The sequence below is a fragment of the Giraffa tippelskirchi genome, chromosome 10, assembly GCF_054371585.1.
Source record: "Giraffa tippelskirchi isolate mGirTip1 chromosome 10, T2T-mGirTip1v1.2.pri, whole genome shotgun sequence".
In the NCBI taxonomy this organism is placed as follows: domain Eukaryota; kingdom Metazoa; phylum Chordata; class Mammalia; order Artiodactyla; family Giraffidae; genus Giraffa; species Giraffa tippelskirchi.
The window spans coordinates 155,878,337-155,895,085 of NC_137284.1; the positions used below are offsets into that span (position 1 = coordinate 155,878,337).

At 64.8% G+C, this 16,749-nt stretch overlaps 1 protein-coding gene across 11 annotated transcripts in view; it reads left to right on the top strand.

Annotated features, from left to right (window-relative positions):
- Positions 1 to 16,130, top strand: part of AGAP3 (ArfGAP with GTPase domain, ankyrin repeat and PH domain 3) — a 56,615-nt gene extending 40,485 nt beyond the window's left edge. For 3 of the 11 annotated variants that reach the window (XM_081533423.1, XM_081533425.1, XM_081533434.1), the window contains 9 exons: positions 983 to 1,087; positions 7,358 to 7,526; positions 10,580 to 10,718; positions 12,065 to 12,198; positions 13,823 to 13,977; positions 14,074 to 14,164; positions 14,261 to 14,483; positions 15,117 to 15,372; positions 15,485 to 16,130. In XM_081533423.1, the coding sequence (XP_081389549.1) occupies positions 983 to 1,087; positions 7,358 to 7,526; positions 10,580 to 10,718; positions 12,065 to 12,198; positions 13,823 to 13,977; positions 14,074 to 14,164; positions 14,261 to 14,483; positions 15,117 to 15,372; positions 15,485 to 15,691 (1,479 nt within the window). In that variant the 3' untranslated portion in view covers positions 15,692 to 16,130. Of the gene's footprint in view, positions 1 to 982; positions 1,088 to 7,357; positions 7,527 to 10,579; positions 10,719 to 12,060; positions 12,199 to 13,822; positions 13,978 to 14,073; positions 14,165 to 14,260; positions 14,484 to 15,116; positions 15,373 to 15,484 lie in introns of all 11 variants that reach the window. The other 8 variants (XM_081533422.1, XM_081533426.1, XM_081533429.1 and 5 more) reach the window with 3 other exon arrangements.
- The last annotated feature ends 619 nt before the right edge of the window (positions 16,131 to 16,749 follow it).

Consider the following 16,749-nt stretch of genomic DNA (forward strand, 5'->3'; position numbering starts at 1 on the left):
GCGGGGAGAAGGGACGCTGCCCCATCCCGCCCCCAGCCGGGGCCATCCCGCTGTGGGGCTCTCCCCCTGGGAGTGGTGTGTAGGAATCTCTGGGGAGCACTGCCTCTTCTCAGCACCCCGAGTTTGGGGAGGGGGCTCACAGGGGTGATGCTGGTCTGTGTCCCGTCCCGACCCCAGCTCCATCCTCGGCCGGTCCCCTGTGCTGGCTGCTATTTCTGGGCAGGAGCGGGACCACCAGGGGTCGCCGTTAGGGGAGGGCAGCAGAGACTGTCCGGTCTGTGGGCAGTCTTCTTTGGGGGGTCCTCCCCCCAACCCCACTCTCGGCATCTCCGACAGCCGCAGGGTCTCCGCTGGCTCTTCCCCACCGCCCACCAGGGGTTCCCCCAGCATGTTGCGGTGCTGGGGGTGTTGATGAACAACACTCCCAAATCCCAGCCCTCGTGGGGCCCTTGTCCATCCTGGGGCCCATCTAACTGCCACACCCAGCATCCTCTCAGCTCCCATGGGAGATTTGGTTGCTGATCTGGATGGCTGGAACTCCCCGCTGCCTGCTTTGGGGAGACTGGGGTATTCTGGGGACATTCAGGTGCTTGTCTGCCCTCTTCTGGGGCTACCATGGGGATTGGGAGGCCAGGGTCCCCTGAGGTCTCTGTGTTCCACTCCACCCCCGGAGATCCTTGGAGGCCGTCTAAACCCCCGCCTCCCGTTGCGGATGTAGCCCCACAACCTGGGGTAGGGCCGCCCCCCCAACGGGACAGTGGTCCACGGTAACTGGAGAGGCGGCCCTGAGTTCTGTGGATGGATTGGTCTGGGTGGCCCGCCCTGGTTCAACTTTCGTCCCTCACGGCGTCTCCGGGCCCACACGCACAGTGACCAGGGAGGACGGGAGTGGAGGCCCGGAACCCATGGGCGCTGAGACCCTCCCCATGCCCCGTGATGCGTGGGGCCTGGCTCCCGCCTCTGATTCAGCCTCTGTCCCCAGGGCATCCTGCTCAAGCGGAGCGGCAAGTCCCTGAACAAGGAGTGGAAGAAGAAGTACGTGACCCTGTGTGACAATGGGCTGCTCACCTACCACCCCAGCCTGCACGTGAGTTGGGGGGCTCGCTGCACCTGGGGCGGGCTGGGTGTGGGGGACCAAGCGGACGTGGAGCGGCTGGACTCCAGGGCCGGAGGGAAGTGCGCCTGAGCTCAGAAAGTCCTGCCCTGGAGAAAGGGGCCTCGCTTTGGGGGCTCGGGGGCCGCACGGACCCTGAGGCCCCGTGCCTGGAAGCTCTGATTCTTGGCTGGGCCCTTTGGAGTAAATGCACCCCGCGGGCGGTCGCCTCCAGGCTGGACTGGTGTGCAAGCTGGGTTCTCCATCCTCCACTAGAGCTGTTTTAAGAGCTGGATCCGGCCTGTTTACACGGAGTTGCTCACGTTTGGGGGGGTGAGTGGGGGAGGTGGTGTTGCCAACGCTCGCCACACCCGGTGGAGGTGCCCCTGAGCTCCTGGGACAGTGGGGTGCAAGAGGGCAGTTAAGCCAGGGGTGCTGGGGGGGAGCCTGGGGCTGGGACAGGCCCCCTTGGTGTGAGGCGCGTGGGGGCATGGGGCCTGGGCAGAGGGGTCCACAGGGGGCGGGACGCGGTGACTTGGGGGGTGCCGTGGCAGCTCCCACACTCTCCCCCCCTCCCCTCGCCGCGTGGCTCCAGCGCACAGCTGTCACTGGAATCCATCTCTGTCACCACCCCACTGCGGGCCTAATGAGTTCTCCTGCGAAGCCCCTCGAGCACAGCACGCGGGCCGGCCCCACCCCGGGCCCAGAGGCCCCCAGGCCTGCCTCGAAGGGGCCCCTCGCCCGCCCCTGAGTCTGCACGGGGGTTTCAGGGGGCCCGGCCAAAAGGAACTGGGGTCCACGCTCCGGCCATAGCCCAGCCTCCCTGAGGGCGGCACCCAGGACCCTGAGAAAGCCCACAGGCCTGTTGTGAGCCCTTCCAGTCAACCCGGCCCTTTCCCTCAGCTCGGGGGGCCTCTCGCTCCACAGGGTGGGAGCCGGTGCTCGGATACCGGGTCAGGGGGCCGGTTAGATGGGGGGCCTCAGCCTGGCAACCTCGGGGGCTTCAACACAGAGGCTCCTGGGCACTGTCCTTGCCCCCACTCTGGCCTTCTCCTCCCCCAAGTCCTGCCGAGTCCGTGCGTCCTGCCGAGTCCATGTGTCCTGCTAAGTCTATGCGTCTTGCTGAGTCCATGTGGGAAGAGAGGTGGCAAGGCTCCCCACAGAGCCCTGATGAGGGGCGCGGTGTCCCAGAAAGCAGGGACACCCCCCTTCCCGCATCCCCACCCCCCGACCAGAAAGAGGAGCGCGGTGTCCCCAGGGAGAGGGGCTGGGCCTCCTGGTTCCAGCACCCACGGCCCCTGCCCGGGCGCCTCCCTGCCTTGGGGCTGGGAGCCCGTCTGCAGCCTCTGTTCCCCACCCGTGAGGTCCACCTGCCTTCTCTCTGCTGCATCCTCGCTGTCCCCCTCGCCGTCCCCTGCTTCCTGCTGCCCTGGCTGGGCGCTCATGCCCCCTGGGCGGCCCTGCGCCCCGAAGGGAGGAGGCGAGGGCTGGGAGGGGGGTGTCTGGGGACAGGGAGGACAGGGCCCGGTGTCACGTTTGGTTTTGGTGGTGGAGGGGAAGGGAGAGACCTGTGGGATGGTTGTTTTCACACGCAACTTCCCTGGTGGCTCTGCTGGTAAAGAATCTGCCTGCAAGGCGGGAGACCCCAGTTCAATTCCTGGGTCGGGAAGATCCCCTGGAGAAGGGATAGGCTACCCACTCCAGTACTCTCAAGCTTCCCTTGTGGTTCAGTTGGTAGAGAATCCACCTGCAATGCAGGAGACCTGGGTTTGATCCCTGGGTTGGGAAGATCCCCTGGAGAAGGGAAAGGCTATCCACTCCAGTATTCTGGCCTGGAGAATTCCATGGACTGTATAGTCTGGGGGGGTCGCAAAGAGTCGGACACGACTGAGCGACTTTCACTAACAACCTGGAGAGCGGAGGCTTTGTTGCCTCTTCGGTCACCCAGCCAGTGGCTCACCAGTGACCTGGCCCCCCGTGACTTGGACTGTAAGCGTCTCCTAGAGTTTTCTGCACAGGCCAGGAGCGCCTCCCCTCCGGGCTGCCTGAGGGTCCTTGGAGAGGTACCATCAGGGCAAGTGAGGCCGTCTGGGTGGCCGCCACGCTTGGGAACTGTGTGTGGTCAGTGAGCCGGGCCGGGATGTGGTGATGCTGGCTCCAGGCTGTCCCTGCTTTGCTGTGAGGTCACTCTAAGAGGCTGCCGGCTCCATGGGCGTGGTAAAGAGGCTCAGAGCATAGCCTCCCCATCAGTCAGCCCTTCAGTCGCTGCCCTGTGCCCCTGGGCTCAGAGTGCACGTCCTCCCCCACCCCACGCCGGATGCCCAGGCACCTGGCCCATGCAGATGGCAGCTTCCCTGCCCTGTCAACACTTCTCTTCTCGTTCAGGAGACCCGAACCAGGTTCCAAACCATGGTAACAGTGAGAGCACCAGTGAGGCCGAGCCCAGGGTCTCCGTGCACGCACCTGGGGTCCGAGGTCCCTCCCAACAGAGGCTGCTTCGCTCTATCTGCTCCTCGTCTCTTGGTGCCCCTCCCTGGTGGCCGCTGAGCTCCTGTTGCTGGCTTCCCTGCCTCCATCCCCCTTGGCCGTGTTTTCCAACCTGAGCAAACTTTCCAACCTGAGCAAACTTTCCAGCTGCCGGCAATGAGCGGGCCTGCTCTCCCTGGGAGCCGTCTGCTCCCCTTGGAGGCACCCTCCTGTTAGGAAGCCGGCAGAGGGAGGCCCTCCGGGAACTCCTGAGGGCACGCACTCCCCCTCCCAGGAGACCTGAGGGCAGGGGCACTGGGGACTCGCCTACCTATCGCCGGACGCCGGTCAGGCTGGTGGGACCTGGGCTGGTAGGACCCCACGGGCGCGCGGAGGAAGGGCTGGTGGGCAGGTCTCGAGCCTCACGCCCGGTCCTCACAGGGGCCCAGGAGAGCCCGCCACAGCCTCCCCATTTTGCAGCCAGCGGAGCCATTCACACAATCACCTTCTGTTAATTCTATCTGCAACATCAATTAAATTGTTTGTAGAAACTAATTGAATGTGGCTTAATCACACATCTTAATAGCTTTCCACGCTCTGAACTCGTTGTTAATTCCAGTAATAAAACGAGATGAGAACGCTGGCTGGGTAATTAGCGAGGAGGCTGGGGAAGAAATTGCTGTTTGATGGTGGGTAATAAAGGCAGCCGTGGTGACCGCTCTCCCGAGCCGCCGCGGAGCTCCCCCGTTCTGCTGACGGAGGGAAACGCTCCCGACGACGCCCGTCCGCCGCTGCCTCTTTGGCTGACCCGCTGCAGTCTCCTCGGGGGGCCCAGAGCTACCACCTCCACCCCCGGCTGGCTGGGTGCTGGCCTGTCAGGTGGTCAGTGCTGCTTTCCCCCTTCCGTTGGTGTCTGGTTCTTTGGTCCCAAATGGAGTCCCTCCAAGCAGCTCTGGTTTCTTGGCCTGGGGTCAGCTTCTCCCCCGCCCCCACCACCGACTGGTGTCCTAGCCTGGGCAGCCCAGGGCTGTCTCGGGGCCTGGAAACTGTTGCAGCTGCTGTGACCTCCTTGCGAACTAGAGCAGCCCAAGCCCCGCCCCCGGGAAAGGGACGGCAGCTGTGTCTCCGGCCCCGCCAGCTGTTGACAGTCATCTGGAGCTGAGATGCGAGACTGTGCGTGGGGACCCGGGATGGGTTGCCTGCGGAGCCGATCGGAGGGCCATGGGGGCCTGGAGTGCGGGTGCCACCGGGACGGTGGGGTGCACCCTGGGTGCTAGCCAAGGCCAGAGGGCCAGCGTGACGGGAATGGGGGTGGGCGGAGTTGACTGGGGAAGGGACCAGGGGACAGGGAGGGGCTCGGGCTGGGGACAGAGGAGTCCTGGCAGCGCTCAGCAGAGCAGGGGTGGGAGGTCGGGGCGGGCGGGGGGCCCTCCTGTGGTGGAGCCTGCCCTCGTCCGCTTCTCAGCAATGCTGTTCTGTGCTTCTGAGACATAAAGCAAGCACCCTGGGAGCGGGGTGTGCAGGCATCCGACCCTGTCCCTCAGCAGGAGGCCACGGACACAGGGCAGAGCTGCAGGGCAGGGCGCTCCTCCCTTCTGGCTGGTGGGGCCCCTGTGGTCGTTCTGAAGGGCTTCCCATGTGGCTCAGCAGCAAAGTATCCACGTGCAATGCAGGAGACGCGGGTTCGATCCCTGGGTTGGAAACATCCCCTGGAGGGGGGCATGGCAACCCACTCCTGTATTCTTGCCTGGAGAATCCCATGGACAGAAGAGCCTGGTGGGCTACAGTCCATGGAGTTGCGAAAGAGTTGGACACGACTGAAGCAAGATAGCACGCACAGGCCCGGCCAGGCCTCCAGGAGTCGGCCTGTGTGCTGGCATCGGGGTGCTCCGTCCTCCCTGTGGTCCTCCCGCTGGCCCCCAGTGATTCCTGCAGGGAACGCCAGCCTGCCGGGGGCAGGAGTGGGGCTGGTGCTGAGCTGTCTGCCCCCTCGATCTCACTTCTTTTCTTGTTTGGAGACTCCCACATTCTTCCTGGCTCCTTGCAGCCAGGTGACCCCTTTCTCCTCGAGGTCATCTCAGTTGTTCACAGGGTGAGGGTCAGCCCGGAGCCCCTGGTCAGCCCGCTCTGGCCAGCACTCCCCATCGGCTCTTTTAAGCAAAGGACGTTGCCCCTTTTCCCTGAAGTTGCAAGGTGAGAAGGCAGGAGAACGCCTGGGGACAGGAAGTGTTGCCCCGGTGGGTGCAGTGAGAGGGTTGGGACCTGGAAGGACACGGCTGAGCTGGGTGCTCAGGGAAGCGCCCTGGATGCAAAATGTCCCAGAGGCGCTCCCAATGACGGAGGAGAGGAGCCCGTCTGAGTCCAGCTGGCAAAATTCCCTCCAGAGTTAAGTTGGTGCCACTGGCCCGGCTTCTGCCCCCTGGGGAAGGATCGCCCAGGAACTCGCCAGTGCCAGGGCCATGGATGATGGAGTGGCACCCCAGAAGATCAGAGCAGTAGGGAGACCAGGCCAGGCTGGGCGAGGTTTAGCGCTGGAAGCCAAAGGGAGGCCAGGGCTCCACTCTGCATCCCCTGTCCTACCTCCCACCCCGCCAGGTGCCACCCCCCACCCGGGGCGAGGTGAAGACAGCAGGCATGATGGGGTCAGCACCCAGCCACTCCCGCTCTTGGGGTCCCTCCCCCTTCGTCTGCCTCCAGCCCTCCAGGTGCTGACATGAAGGCAGGGCTGGTTCGCTCTGAGGCTGAAGAGGAGGTTCCTTGGGGACCTGAACAGGCTGAGTTGAATCTGGCTATGTCACCTGCTGATTGTGACCTTGGGCAGGTCATCCTTTGTAAGGATAACCTGTTTTTCCATCTGTGAAGCGGGCACAGTAACACTGTCCTCCTGGGTTGTCAGGACACTCACGTGAGGCAGTGCGTGAAATATAGATATGATGTCAGCTGTCGCGCTGGGGACCCATGGCGCGTGGCTGGGCGGGCGACCTGTGACATTAGCGCTGGTTACTGTTCCTGCCACTGGGATGTCCACTGGTATCTGGAACCGTGCACTTGTCTCACTGTTCCTCAGGACGACAGAAGGAATCGAAGGCTTCCCTTTAACTATTCGACAAATATTTATCGTCAGGCACCAGGGCTTCCCTGGTGGCTCAGATGGTAAAGAATCCGCCTGCGATGCAAGAGACCCCAGTTTGATCCCTGGGTTGGGAAGATCTCCTGAAGAAGGGAATGGCCACCCACTCCAGTATTCTTGCCTGGAGAATTCCACGGACAGAGGAGCCTGACGGGGAACAGTCCATGGGGTCCCAAAGAGTCTGAGCAGCTTATATACATTCTAAGGACTGGGCGCTGCTCTAGGCTGTAAAAGTTCTCGAGGCCCCAAGTGGTGGTGGGAGCGTCTGCAGACAGGGCTGGGGTCCTTGGTGACCAGCCACCCAAGGCCAGGGGCAGCCCCATCGTCCACATCCCCAGGGGCCTGTCGGTCCCTCTCCTCGGCCGTCCGGCCTCTCTCTCCATCTCTGGTCAATACTTGGCCTCCTTTGCATTGCCTCCTGAACCGTCTTCCCTAAAGGAGCCCGAGCGTCACTCCTGGCCCCAGACCCTCTGTGGCCCCTGCCCCGCTCCTGGTGGAGCCCCCAGAGCCACAGGCGGGCAGACCCAGGGGGGGGTGCTGGGGGCTCCACAAACGTGGGCAGTGCGGGGAGAGACCCGGGAGTCAGGAGGGCCAGGACGGGGTGCTGCGGAAGAGTGACCTGTCCTAACGAGTTTCCCCCCACCCCTGTCTTGTCCACATGGCCCCAGGACTACATGCAGAACATCCACGGCAAGGAGATCGACCTGCTGCGGACCACTGTCAAAGTGCCCGGGAAGCGCCTGCCGCGAGCCACGCCGGCCACAGCCCCCGGCACCAGCCCCCGGGCCAACGGGCTGGCCTTGGAGCGGAGTAGCACGCAGCTGGGCGGGGGCACAGGTGAGGGGCTGCTGAGGTGGGGGTGCAGGATGCACTGTGACGGGGGGGGGGGCCTGAGAAGATAGGCGTCGGGGGCTGTGCCCAGCCTGGGTCCTCAGGGCTCCAGGCAGGCTCGCACCGAGTGTCAGGCTTCAGGATCAGCCCGGCTAGCGCGCTGGCCAAAATGCGGCCCTCATGGGGTCAGTAGGGGAAGCGGTCAGCGGACAGCCCGGTGGATCAGAGCAAGGACGGGAAGCCTCAGGCCGATGGGGGCACAGCAACCAGGGGCACATCTCAGCCACGCTGGCTGAGCTAGCTGCCTGGGGCAAACCTGGTAACCGTCCGCAGCTCTTCAGTGAGGGGTGGGATCTTTGTTCAGAGGCGTGCCCATCGCCCCGTCCAGCAGTCAGGAGAGAAAGATGGTGCTTGTTTGAGGCAAGGGTCCCCGCCCTGCCAGGGTGCCACCCTGTCTGGAGGTGCTGAGGGGCCAGGGGCACTGGCACCGCTGACTGAGGGGTGCTGCGTGTGCTAGCCCTGACGTCGAGATCGTGATCCCACATTACAGATGGAAAAACAAAGGTTCAGAGCGGTTAAGTAACTTGTCTATAAAATCCCCCAGAGGGGCTTCCTTGGAGGCTCAGTGGTAAAGGGTCTGCCTGCAACACAGGAGACGCAGGTTCAGTCCGTGGGTCGAGAAAATCCCCTAGAGAAGGAAATGGCAACCCACTCCAGTATTCTTGCTTGGAAAATCCCATGGACAGAGGAGCCTGGTGGGCTGCCATCCATGGGAGTCGCAGAGTCGGACACAACTTAGTGACTGAGCAGGCACCAGTATTCTTGGCTGGAGAATCCCATGGGCAGAGGAGCCTGGTGGGCTACAATTTATGGGGTTGCAAAGAGTCAGACACGACTTAGCAACTGAGCGCCCAAAATCCCACGGAAGTGGTAGAGGGGGGTTTGAACCTACATGTGCCTGACTGGGGCAGCTCTGTGCTTCTGCTCAGCCTCCCCAAGCTCAGAACGAGGCCCTTGAAATAGGCAGAACTAGTGGACGGATGGGGAGAGGGACGCTAAGGACAGGAGAACAAGAAAGATGGGTATGGTGCTCAGAGCCGCCCTCGGGGGGTGCACTTGGGGGGCCAGGGGGCGGGTTCGCTGGCCCGGGGACAGTGAGGGCAGCGAGCGCAGCCCGGGGGGGCCGGCCTGGGGCTTCTCAGGTGGCACCAGAGGGCAGAGGACGCGGAAGTGGATGGAAGTGGAGCCCTGCTTGCAGGCAGGCAGCAGGGGGACAGCTGGCTGCTTCCTTGGAGGAGGGACACACGGGACCCTGTGTCCTGCCACGTTCCCCGAAGGCCCCCACCTGGGGAGCAGAAGTGGTGCATGGAGCAGAGGTGCGGCCCACTCCCCCAAGTACCCAGCCGCGCCCATGGACAGCTCCCCAGTGTCCCCGGAACACGTGGCCGGGGTGCCCCCCGGGGCCGCGTCCCCCCGGCACACCGCCGGCGACCTCGCGCACACTCACAACGCGTCTCCGCTCACCGGGCGATGTTAACATCTCATTATCTTTGTTACTGTAATTACATTATCCGCTGCTTTATGCAGAATTATCCTCCGAGGACTAATTGATGGCTCCATGTTTAATTCATTAATCATTAGCATCAAATTCGACAATTACAGTGCACACTGATTGTGGGATTGCAGGCGTAATGAGGGGAGAATTAACAAAGAAAAGGGAAGGCGTCTGCCCGCCCTCGGGGTTTGGGGTTTGGGGGCTTGCGGGGAGGAGGTTTGGGCCTTGTGGTGTCTTTGGGTGGGGCTTGGGGGGGTACTAAGACCTGGAACCTCGGAGGAGATGGTGAGGGGGGGCAGGAAGTCCAGCCCTGAGGCTGCTGCTCCCCTGGAAGGTTTCCTGACCAGGCTTGGGGGCGTGGGGTAGGGGGAGGCCACCCTGAGAAAGGCTGAGTTGGCAGGGACCTGTTAGGGGGAGCGGGAGGGGGCAGGATTCCGGAGAGCGGGGCCTCGGCGTGTGTCCGCGAGGGGCCCGCGCGGGTGTTATCAGCACTTGCTGTGTGTCTGCTCCTGCCAAGGGTGTCAGGAAACACAGAACTCGCCCCACCCTGCAGCATCCCGCGGGCCCCAGAGCATCGGGGACACGGCCGGCCTGTTCCTTTCTTTCCCTTTTAGAGGCTTCCGCTTGGGGCTGCCTCTGCCTGGGCTTCTTGCAGACACTTGACCCTTGTGCTGTGGGGCTGGTCGGGGCCCCCTCCGTCAGGCGCGTCCAGCCCCAGGGGTCTCTGCCCGTGACAAGGACCCAGCACCCGGCTGCGCCCCCCCACCCCGCTTTCCGTGCAGACCCCTGGGCGTGGCCGCTGGCCCTCAGACCTGCCGGCCGGCCGTGGCCTCCTGGCCTCAGGCCCTGCGGGGTCTCAGGTCGGTGTCCGAGGTGAGAGGGCTGGGGTCGCCTCCCAGGGGCCGTCCACAGTGACTGCCGGGCCGGGGAGGGCCCTGCCACCAGCCCCCGGCGCTCCTGGAGCCGCCGCCCCGTTCCCCTGGCTCCGCCGTCCTTCCCCCTGATGGGAAACGAAAGATTAATTTTCTGCAGCCCAACAGGATAATTACTAATACTAATTAGACATAATTACTTGAATTTGATACACTTATTTCTCGTCAAAACGGCAGCAGAGCTGAGGCCCAGCCCGCGGTGTGTGTGGCCTGGAGTGCAGGCTTCGGGGCCTGACCAGGAGGCTCGGCTCGGGCCGTGATGGGGAGTCAGCCCCACTGTCCCCCCAACTTCTGGCTCTGCTCACAGGGCGGGGTGGTGGGGGGAAGCGGCGTGTGCAGGGAGCGAGGTGGGGCGTGAGGTCTCGGGCCAGCCTGAGCCCCCCACCCCGGTTCTCTGGCGAGCCTGGTGCGGCGCCCGGTGAACCCAGGAGCCCCTGGGTTTTTTTGCCAGTGTCCCGCGGGCATTTCTCAAGCTCTGCCCGTAGGTAGCTGCGCCTTCAGGACAGTCTGTGTGCCACCCTTGCCCCGGGGCCCCTCCTCATCTGACCCTTCCCCCTACCCCCTGCCCCCAGGTACCCCCCACCCAGCCGGCAGCCCAGCCTGGGCTGGTCCGCGCCCCGAGGGGCTGCACCAGCGTGCCTGCTCTGTGTCCAGCGTCGACCCGTGGACTGAGGCCGCTGCCCTGCCCCCAGGTACGCAGGACCCGGTGAGGCCAAGAAGGGAGGCGGGTCCCCCCACCGCCCCGGAACAGCCCTCCAGGGCTTGGGGGGGAGCCGGGCATGCCTGGGAAACAGGGAGTCGGGGCAGCCACCCCCGGGCCCTAGCCAGCGGCCGGCGCTGGAGACCCTCCCCGCCTCCGCAGCCTCCCTGCCCACCCTCTGCCGGCCCCAGGCAGCACTGGTGGCGCTGGCATCGCCATCAGCCCCCCGTGCAGCCAGCTCATCAGCCTCGCCACGGGGGGACAGGGAGGGAAGCTGGGGGTGGGGGGCTGCTGGGGGCTTTGAAGGCGGGAAGACGGCCCTGCAGACAGATAAGGGAGTGGTCCAGAGAGGCAGTTTCTCCCCACACTGCCCCTGCGATAGGCTGAGGCCCCTCCCCGACCTTCTGGGTGGTCAGGAACCTCCCTTCCCATGTCCCTCGCTCTCTTTACGGGGGTCGCGGTCTGGACCTTGCACACATAGCTCTTCTTCCCCTTACCTCTCCCCTGCCTCTTCCACGGGCGCCTCACTCTCACTTGAGTCCTGACCCTCAGCCCTGATCCATCAGTGAGGGTGTAGGCAGGAGGAGATACCCACCCCCTCCCAGGGCCGGTGCACCTGCCGTCCCCTCTCCTTCCCTCCAGGCAGCAGGGCCTCAGCTCCTCCCAGAGACCCTTCGCAGGTCCCCACTAAGCCCCCCGCCCCAGCTCGGACAGCGGGAGGGCCTGGCCGCCCACAGCCCGGGGTCTGCCCCCACCTCCCGCGCCCAGCCCAGGCCCCCCGGGGGGTGGGGGGTGGAGGCCTGGCCAGGGGTCACCATCCGGGGCCCTGGGCCCGTGCCGGCCTCCATGGGCCGCTCTGTTGAGTCTGGAAGGAGGCAGGCAGGCAGGGAGGGAGGGCGCAGCGTGTCTGCCTCTAATGAAGTTTGACATTTAGTGGTGAGCGCCGGGCGGGGTGCGGGAGACGGGAGCTTGATTAGCGCGCTCTAATTGACAGTAATTAGGCAGCTCCCTGATTGTCTCTAATTCTGCTATTAATTGTGAGGAGCTGGGAGTGTGATTGAGGATAAATTTGGTGCGGAGTTGCTGGGGTTTCAGCTCCCCGCGAGCGAGTTCCTGGTCGCCTTCCGCCCCTCTGGGCTGCAGAGGCTGGCTTCCCCCTGCCTTCCCCCTGCTCTGCCTGAGTTTCCTACCCTCTCCTCCTCCAGGCCCGGGGTTCCGGGGTGGGGTGGGGTGGGGTTGGGGGGTGGGGGGAGAGGGAAGGAGGGGCTGCTCCCCCTAGGCAGATGCCCCAGCTGCAGGTCAGGGTGCTGCCCCCTCCTCGCTTCCCACACGTCTCCCCCTCTCCCTCACCAGCCAGTGGCCCCGCTGAGGTGCTCAGCTCCAGCCCCAAGCTGGAGCCCCCCCCATCTCCCCACTCCAACCGGAAGAAGCACCGGAGGAAAAAGAGCACCGGGACCCCCCGACCAGACGGCCCCAGCAGTGCTGCTGAAGGTTAGGGGGACCCCCCCGAGGGAAACCGGGGCACAGGAGGTGGGCAGGGGGACTTGGGGGTCATCCTCCTCGAAACGTCATGCCCTCATACCTCTTGTCTGCATTAGGTTAAGCACTTTCTGATAATAATTTCCCGTAAGAGCAGCTCTGTAACTTCTGGTCATTTAGACCTGGTGTCTTAGAAAAAAAGCTCCTTCTTCGGCCTAACTTAACCCCTTTCCTTGTGAAAACGTGGGCTTCCTTCGTTTATTCTCTTAGAAGGTGAAAGACGACAGGCTGCCAATCCCGTACCTCTTCCCGGGTGATGCGGGCAGGACCTGTGTTCCCTGCATCTCTCGTAGCGCCCGTCAAGCTTTTAAGCATCCGCGTGTGTTGGGCTGAGTCTCTCCTTAGTCGTCTTTGGGCAGAGGAACCCCAGCTCCTCAGATATTTTCCACAGGTCCTCCCTCCTAACTCCTTATTCATCACAGTGCTGCTTGTCTGGTTTTCCCCACGTCCTCTTCTCAGTGGCTGGAGTCCCTTTGCAAGTTTAACTTATGCTGATGCTCAGTTGCTGGGCTCTGCTCCCATGGGCAGGGGCAGGGCCGTGGGGAGACCATCACTAAGGGAAACAGCGGCTTCTGCAGAGCCGGCCTGTGATACAGGGGTGCTTGGCGCTCACGGCCTGGGGCTCATCTGGACCAGAGAACTGAGTCCCCACGGATGATCAGGGCCGTGGGGTTCAGAGATGGTGGGGAGCGAGGAGAGGCGGAATGGTGGAGCCTGGGGAAAGAAAGGTTCCAGCTTTTGCCATGAAGACAGTTCTGTTCAGGGCTTCCTGGAGCGGGAGCCCGGCCCGGAGGACTTCCTGGGTGTGTGTGGGGGGTCAGTGTCACAGGGGCGATGAGAGGCTGCCCTGCGGAGCCTGTGGCCTTGTCTCTCCAGCCCCCTCGACACACTCCTGCGGTCGGGAGCTGTGTGCCCCCCGGGGAGGGGTGGGGTGCACCGGTGCGCATCAGGAGTGAGGTTCAGGGGAATGGTCTGCTGGGGGGTCACAGTTCAGCCCCCAGGGCTTGTGACCGCACGCGTCCGCGGGTCCCCATCTGCTCACACATCCCAGGTGGTCTCTGGAGGAAACCGCGGCCACTCCCCACCCCTGCCCTCCCTGCCTGCCTGTGCCAGGGGAAGGGGGGCGAGGCCCGGCTCCCAGGAGCCCCACGCCGACGCCGTCAGGAATATTGGGTTTAATGAGCTGCAAAATGAGGCGGCTGCAGCTGACATATACGGATGGTGCCTACACCCGCCTCCAACACCCCCCACACACACACCCCCGCCCCCCGGCATTGCCTCCCAGTGCCCTGGCGCATCTTCCCCAGACCCTGGGCTCCGCTTTCTCCGGGAAGCACCCCTCTGACTTCCAGACCCGTTCCTGGCCGTGCCGGGGCTGCTCACAAACCTTGCATCCCCACCTTTTCCACCCAGGCTCCACAGGTGGCCAGGTTGGCGGGCTGCTCTCCGCGCCCCCACTCCCCCCACAGCGGGGAGCCCCGAGAGCACAGTCCTCCAGGTTGGGGTTGGGGGGCTGGATGTGCGTGGGACAGGGGCCCTGCCCTGACGGGTGTGCGCGCCCTGTGTGTGCCCGCAGAGGCCGAGGAGTCGTTCGAGTTCGTGGTGGTGTCCCTCACCGGGCAGACGTGGCACTTCGAGGCCTCGACGGCCGAGGAGCGGGAGCTGTGGGTGCAGAGTGTGCAGGCCCAAATCCTCGCCAGCCTGCAGGGCTGCCGCAGCGCCAAGGACAAGGTGGGCACAGAGGGCCGTGGGAGGGAGGGGCTGTGGGGGGCGGGGGGCCCCACGCTGGCCTCCTGACTGACCACCCACCCCTGCCTGTCCCTTCAGACTCGACTGGGGAACCAGAACGCAGCTCTGGCTGTGCAAGCCGTCCGCACCGTCCGGGGCAACAGCTTCTGTATTGACTGCGATGCCCCCAGTGAGTGCCGGGGCAGTGGGGCCGGGCTGGGGGCTCGGGGTGGGTGGAGCTCGAGGGTGTGGGGGGGCGGCTCCATCACGTCCTCTCCTCGCCTAGATCCGGACTGGGCCAGCCTGAACCTGGGTGCGCTCATGTGCATCGAGTGCTCCGGGACCCACCGGCATCTGGGGGCTCACTTGTCCCGAGTCCGCTCCCTTGACCTCGATGACTGGCCACCTGAGCTGCTGGCCGTCATGACTGCCATGGGCAATGCCCTGGCCAACAGCGTCTGGGAGGGGGCCCTAGACGGTTATGCCAAGCCGGGGCCTGACGCCTGCAGGTGAGGGCATGAGGCCCTGGGTGCTCCTGTTGGGTGGGGACCTGGGGGGTGGGGGTGGGGGCCGGGCGGCTGTGACAGGGCTGTGGGCTGGAAGGGTTAAACCCGGCCGTTGCTCTGCTCGGCCGTGGGCCCCAGGGGTGCCCTCCGCCTGTCGCTCAGAGCCTCACAACAGCCGGCCCTTTCTCCGCCGTTATCAGCAAGTCTTGGGGCGGGGGGGCGCATGCGCAGGGCCCTATCGCGCGATGGCGCAAAGGCTGCAGCCAGAGCTCCAAGAGGCAGAGAATGGGTGATAGATAGATAGGGTCGTGCGTGGGCCCCCGCCTCCTTTGTTCCTGCAGGGCCAGATAAGCTGCCCACCCCCCCATCCCCCAGGCCTGCCTGGAGTCCGCCTGCCCTGCCAGCCCCCTGAGTCCCCGCCACGCCCCCACACACACCCCCGCCGTCCCCCGGGGGTCTCCCCCCAAGAGTTCCGTCCAGCCTCTCCCACGCTCTGCGCCACCCGCTGCCCCCGACCGCCCTGGTCCCTCGGGCTGGTCTCTGCTCTGGCCCTGTCCCCCTCCCGGCTCCCTACCCCCCACCTCGCTCTCTCGGTCCCCTGACCGCCCCCCGGCCTGGCCCTGCGTGTGCCCGCAGAGAGGAGAAGGAGCGCTGGATCCGGGCCAAGTACGAGCAGAAGCTCTTCCTGGCCCCGCTGCCCAGCTCGGACGTGCCGCTGGGCCAGCAGCTGCTCCGGGCGGTGGTGGAGGACGACCTGCGGCTGCTGGTGACGCTCCTGGCGCACGGGTCCAAGGAGGAGGTGAACGAGACCTACGGCGACGGGGACGGGCGGACGGCCCTGCACCTGTCCAGCGCCATGGCCAACGTGGTCTTCACGCAGCTGCTCATCTGGGTGAGTGAGGGGGGCCTCCTGACCTCCCCGACATCCGTCTTCCCCCCTCCCCGGGGTGGTGGGAGGACCCACACCTTTCCTGCCAACCATGAGAATGTGCTTCCTTCTGCAGTACGGGGTGGACGTGCGGAGCCGGGACGCCCGCGGCCTGACCCCGCTGGCCTACGCTCGCCGCGCCGGCAGCCAGGAGTGTGCCGACATCCTCATCCAGCATGGCTGCCCCGGGGAGGGCTGCGGCGTGGCCCCCGCCCCCGGCAGAGAGCCGGCCAACGGCACCAGCGCCTCTGCAGAGCTGCACCGCAGCCCCAGCCTCCTGTGAGGCCCGGGAAGAGCCCGGAGGGGCCAGGACTGACGCTAGGGCGCGGGCACCCACCTCCCTCCAGGCCCTGGGGGAGACGAGAGACACAGAGGCTGAGACCCAGGGACCCGGGAAGAGTCCAGGAGGAGAGACGGGCGGGAGGGTCAGAGGAGACGCCGGGACTCCAGCCGCCGCAGGTGTTTGGCCCCTGCCCGCTGGCGCCACTGCAAAGGGACAGGATGTTTTGGGGGTGCTGTGAGAGGAGGGGAGCAGGACCTCGCCCTCCTCCAGGTTCCTGCCTTCTCGTGCCAGCCCCCTGTAGGCCCTCCCCCCACCCCGAGACGGGAGCCTGGGCGGGCCAGAGGTCCCATGTAAATGTGTACATTGCAATATTTATGTTTGTGTACATATTTGGTGTGTGTGTGTGTGATGAGCCAATAAACCAGACCGTGTGTGTGTCTGTGTGTGTGGCCTGGCTCTCGCCTTTCACCTCCCCGCCCTTCCGAGAAAACACCCCTCCGGGCTCTGCTTCTGCGTCCCTGTCCTCTCCTCTTTGCTGTACTTTGGGGTGCCCCCTCCCCCCCCCGCCACCCAGCCTCCTCCGTGGGCTTCTCTCAGCCCCTCTTTCTCCAGGGGTGTCGTTGAGTCTGTCAGCTGCCCCTGGAGGGGAGACAAGCCCCGTGCTTCCCACTGGAAGCTTCCCGCCATTCCCCCATCACCCTCACAGAGGTTTCCTGTTGGTCTCCTTGTTTTCATCTGTATTCTGTCAAGTAGCCTTATTAATGCCACGCCTGTGCTGGCCAGAGGTCACCCAGGGAGGGCAGGTGTCGTCTAGGAACCAGCCCCACAGCCAGATGTGCAGGGGGTCAGCGCCCGGGAGGAGGGTCTGAGGACAGGACGGGACGAGGTGGGGCTCGTCCAGGGGAGGAGACATCGCCGACGGCAGGACGGCCCCCTGGACTGCCACCAGCCTCCCCGCCAAGCCTGAGGCAGGACCCGGGGCCCCTGCTTGTGCCTCCAACTGTCCCTTAGTCTCGCTAGAAAGACAAGCAGGAGAAACCCTCTGCATCCGCTCTTGA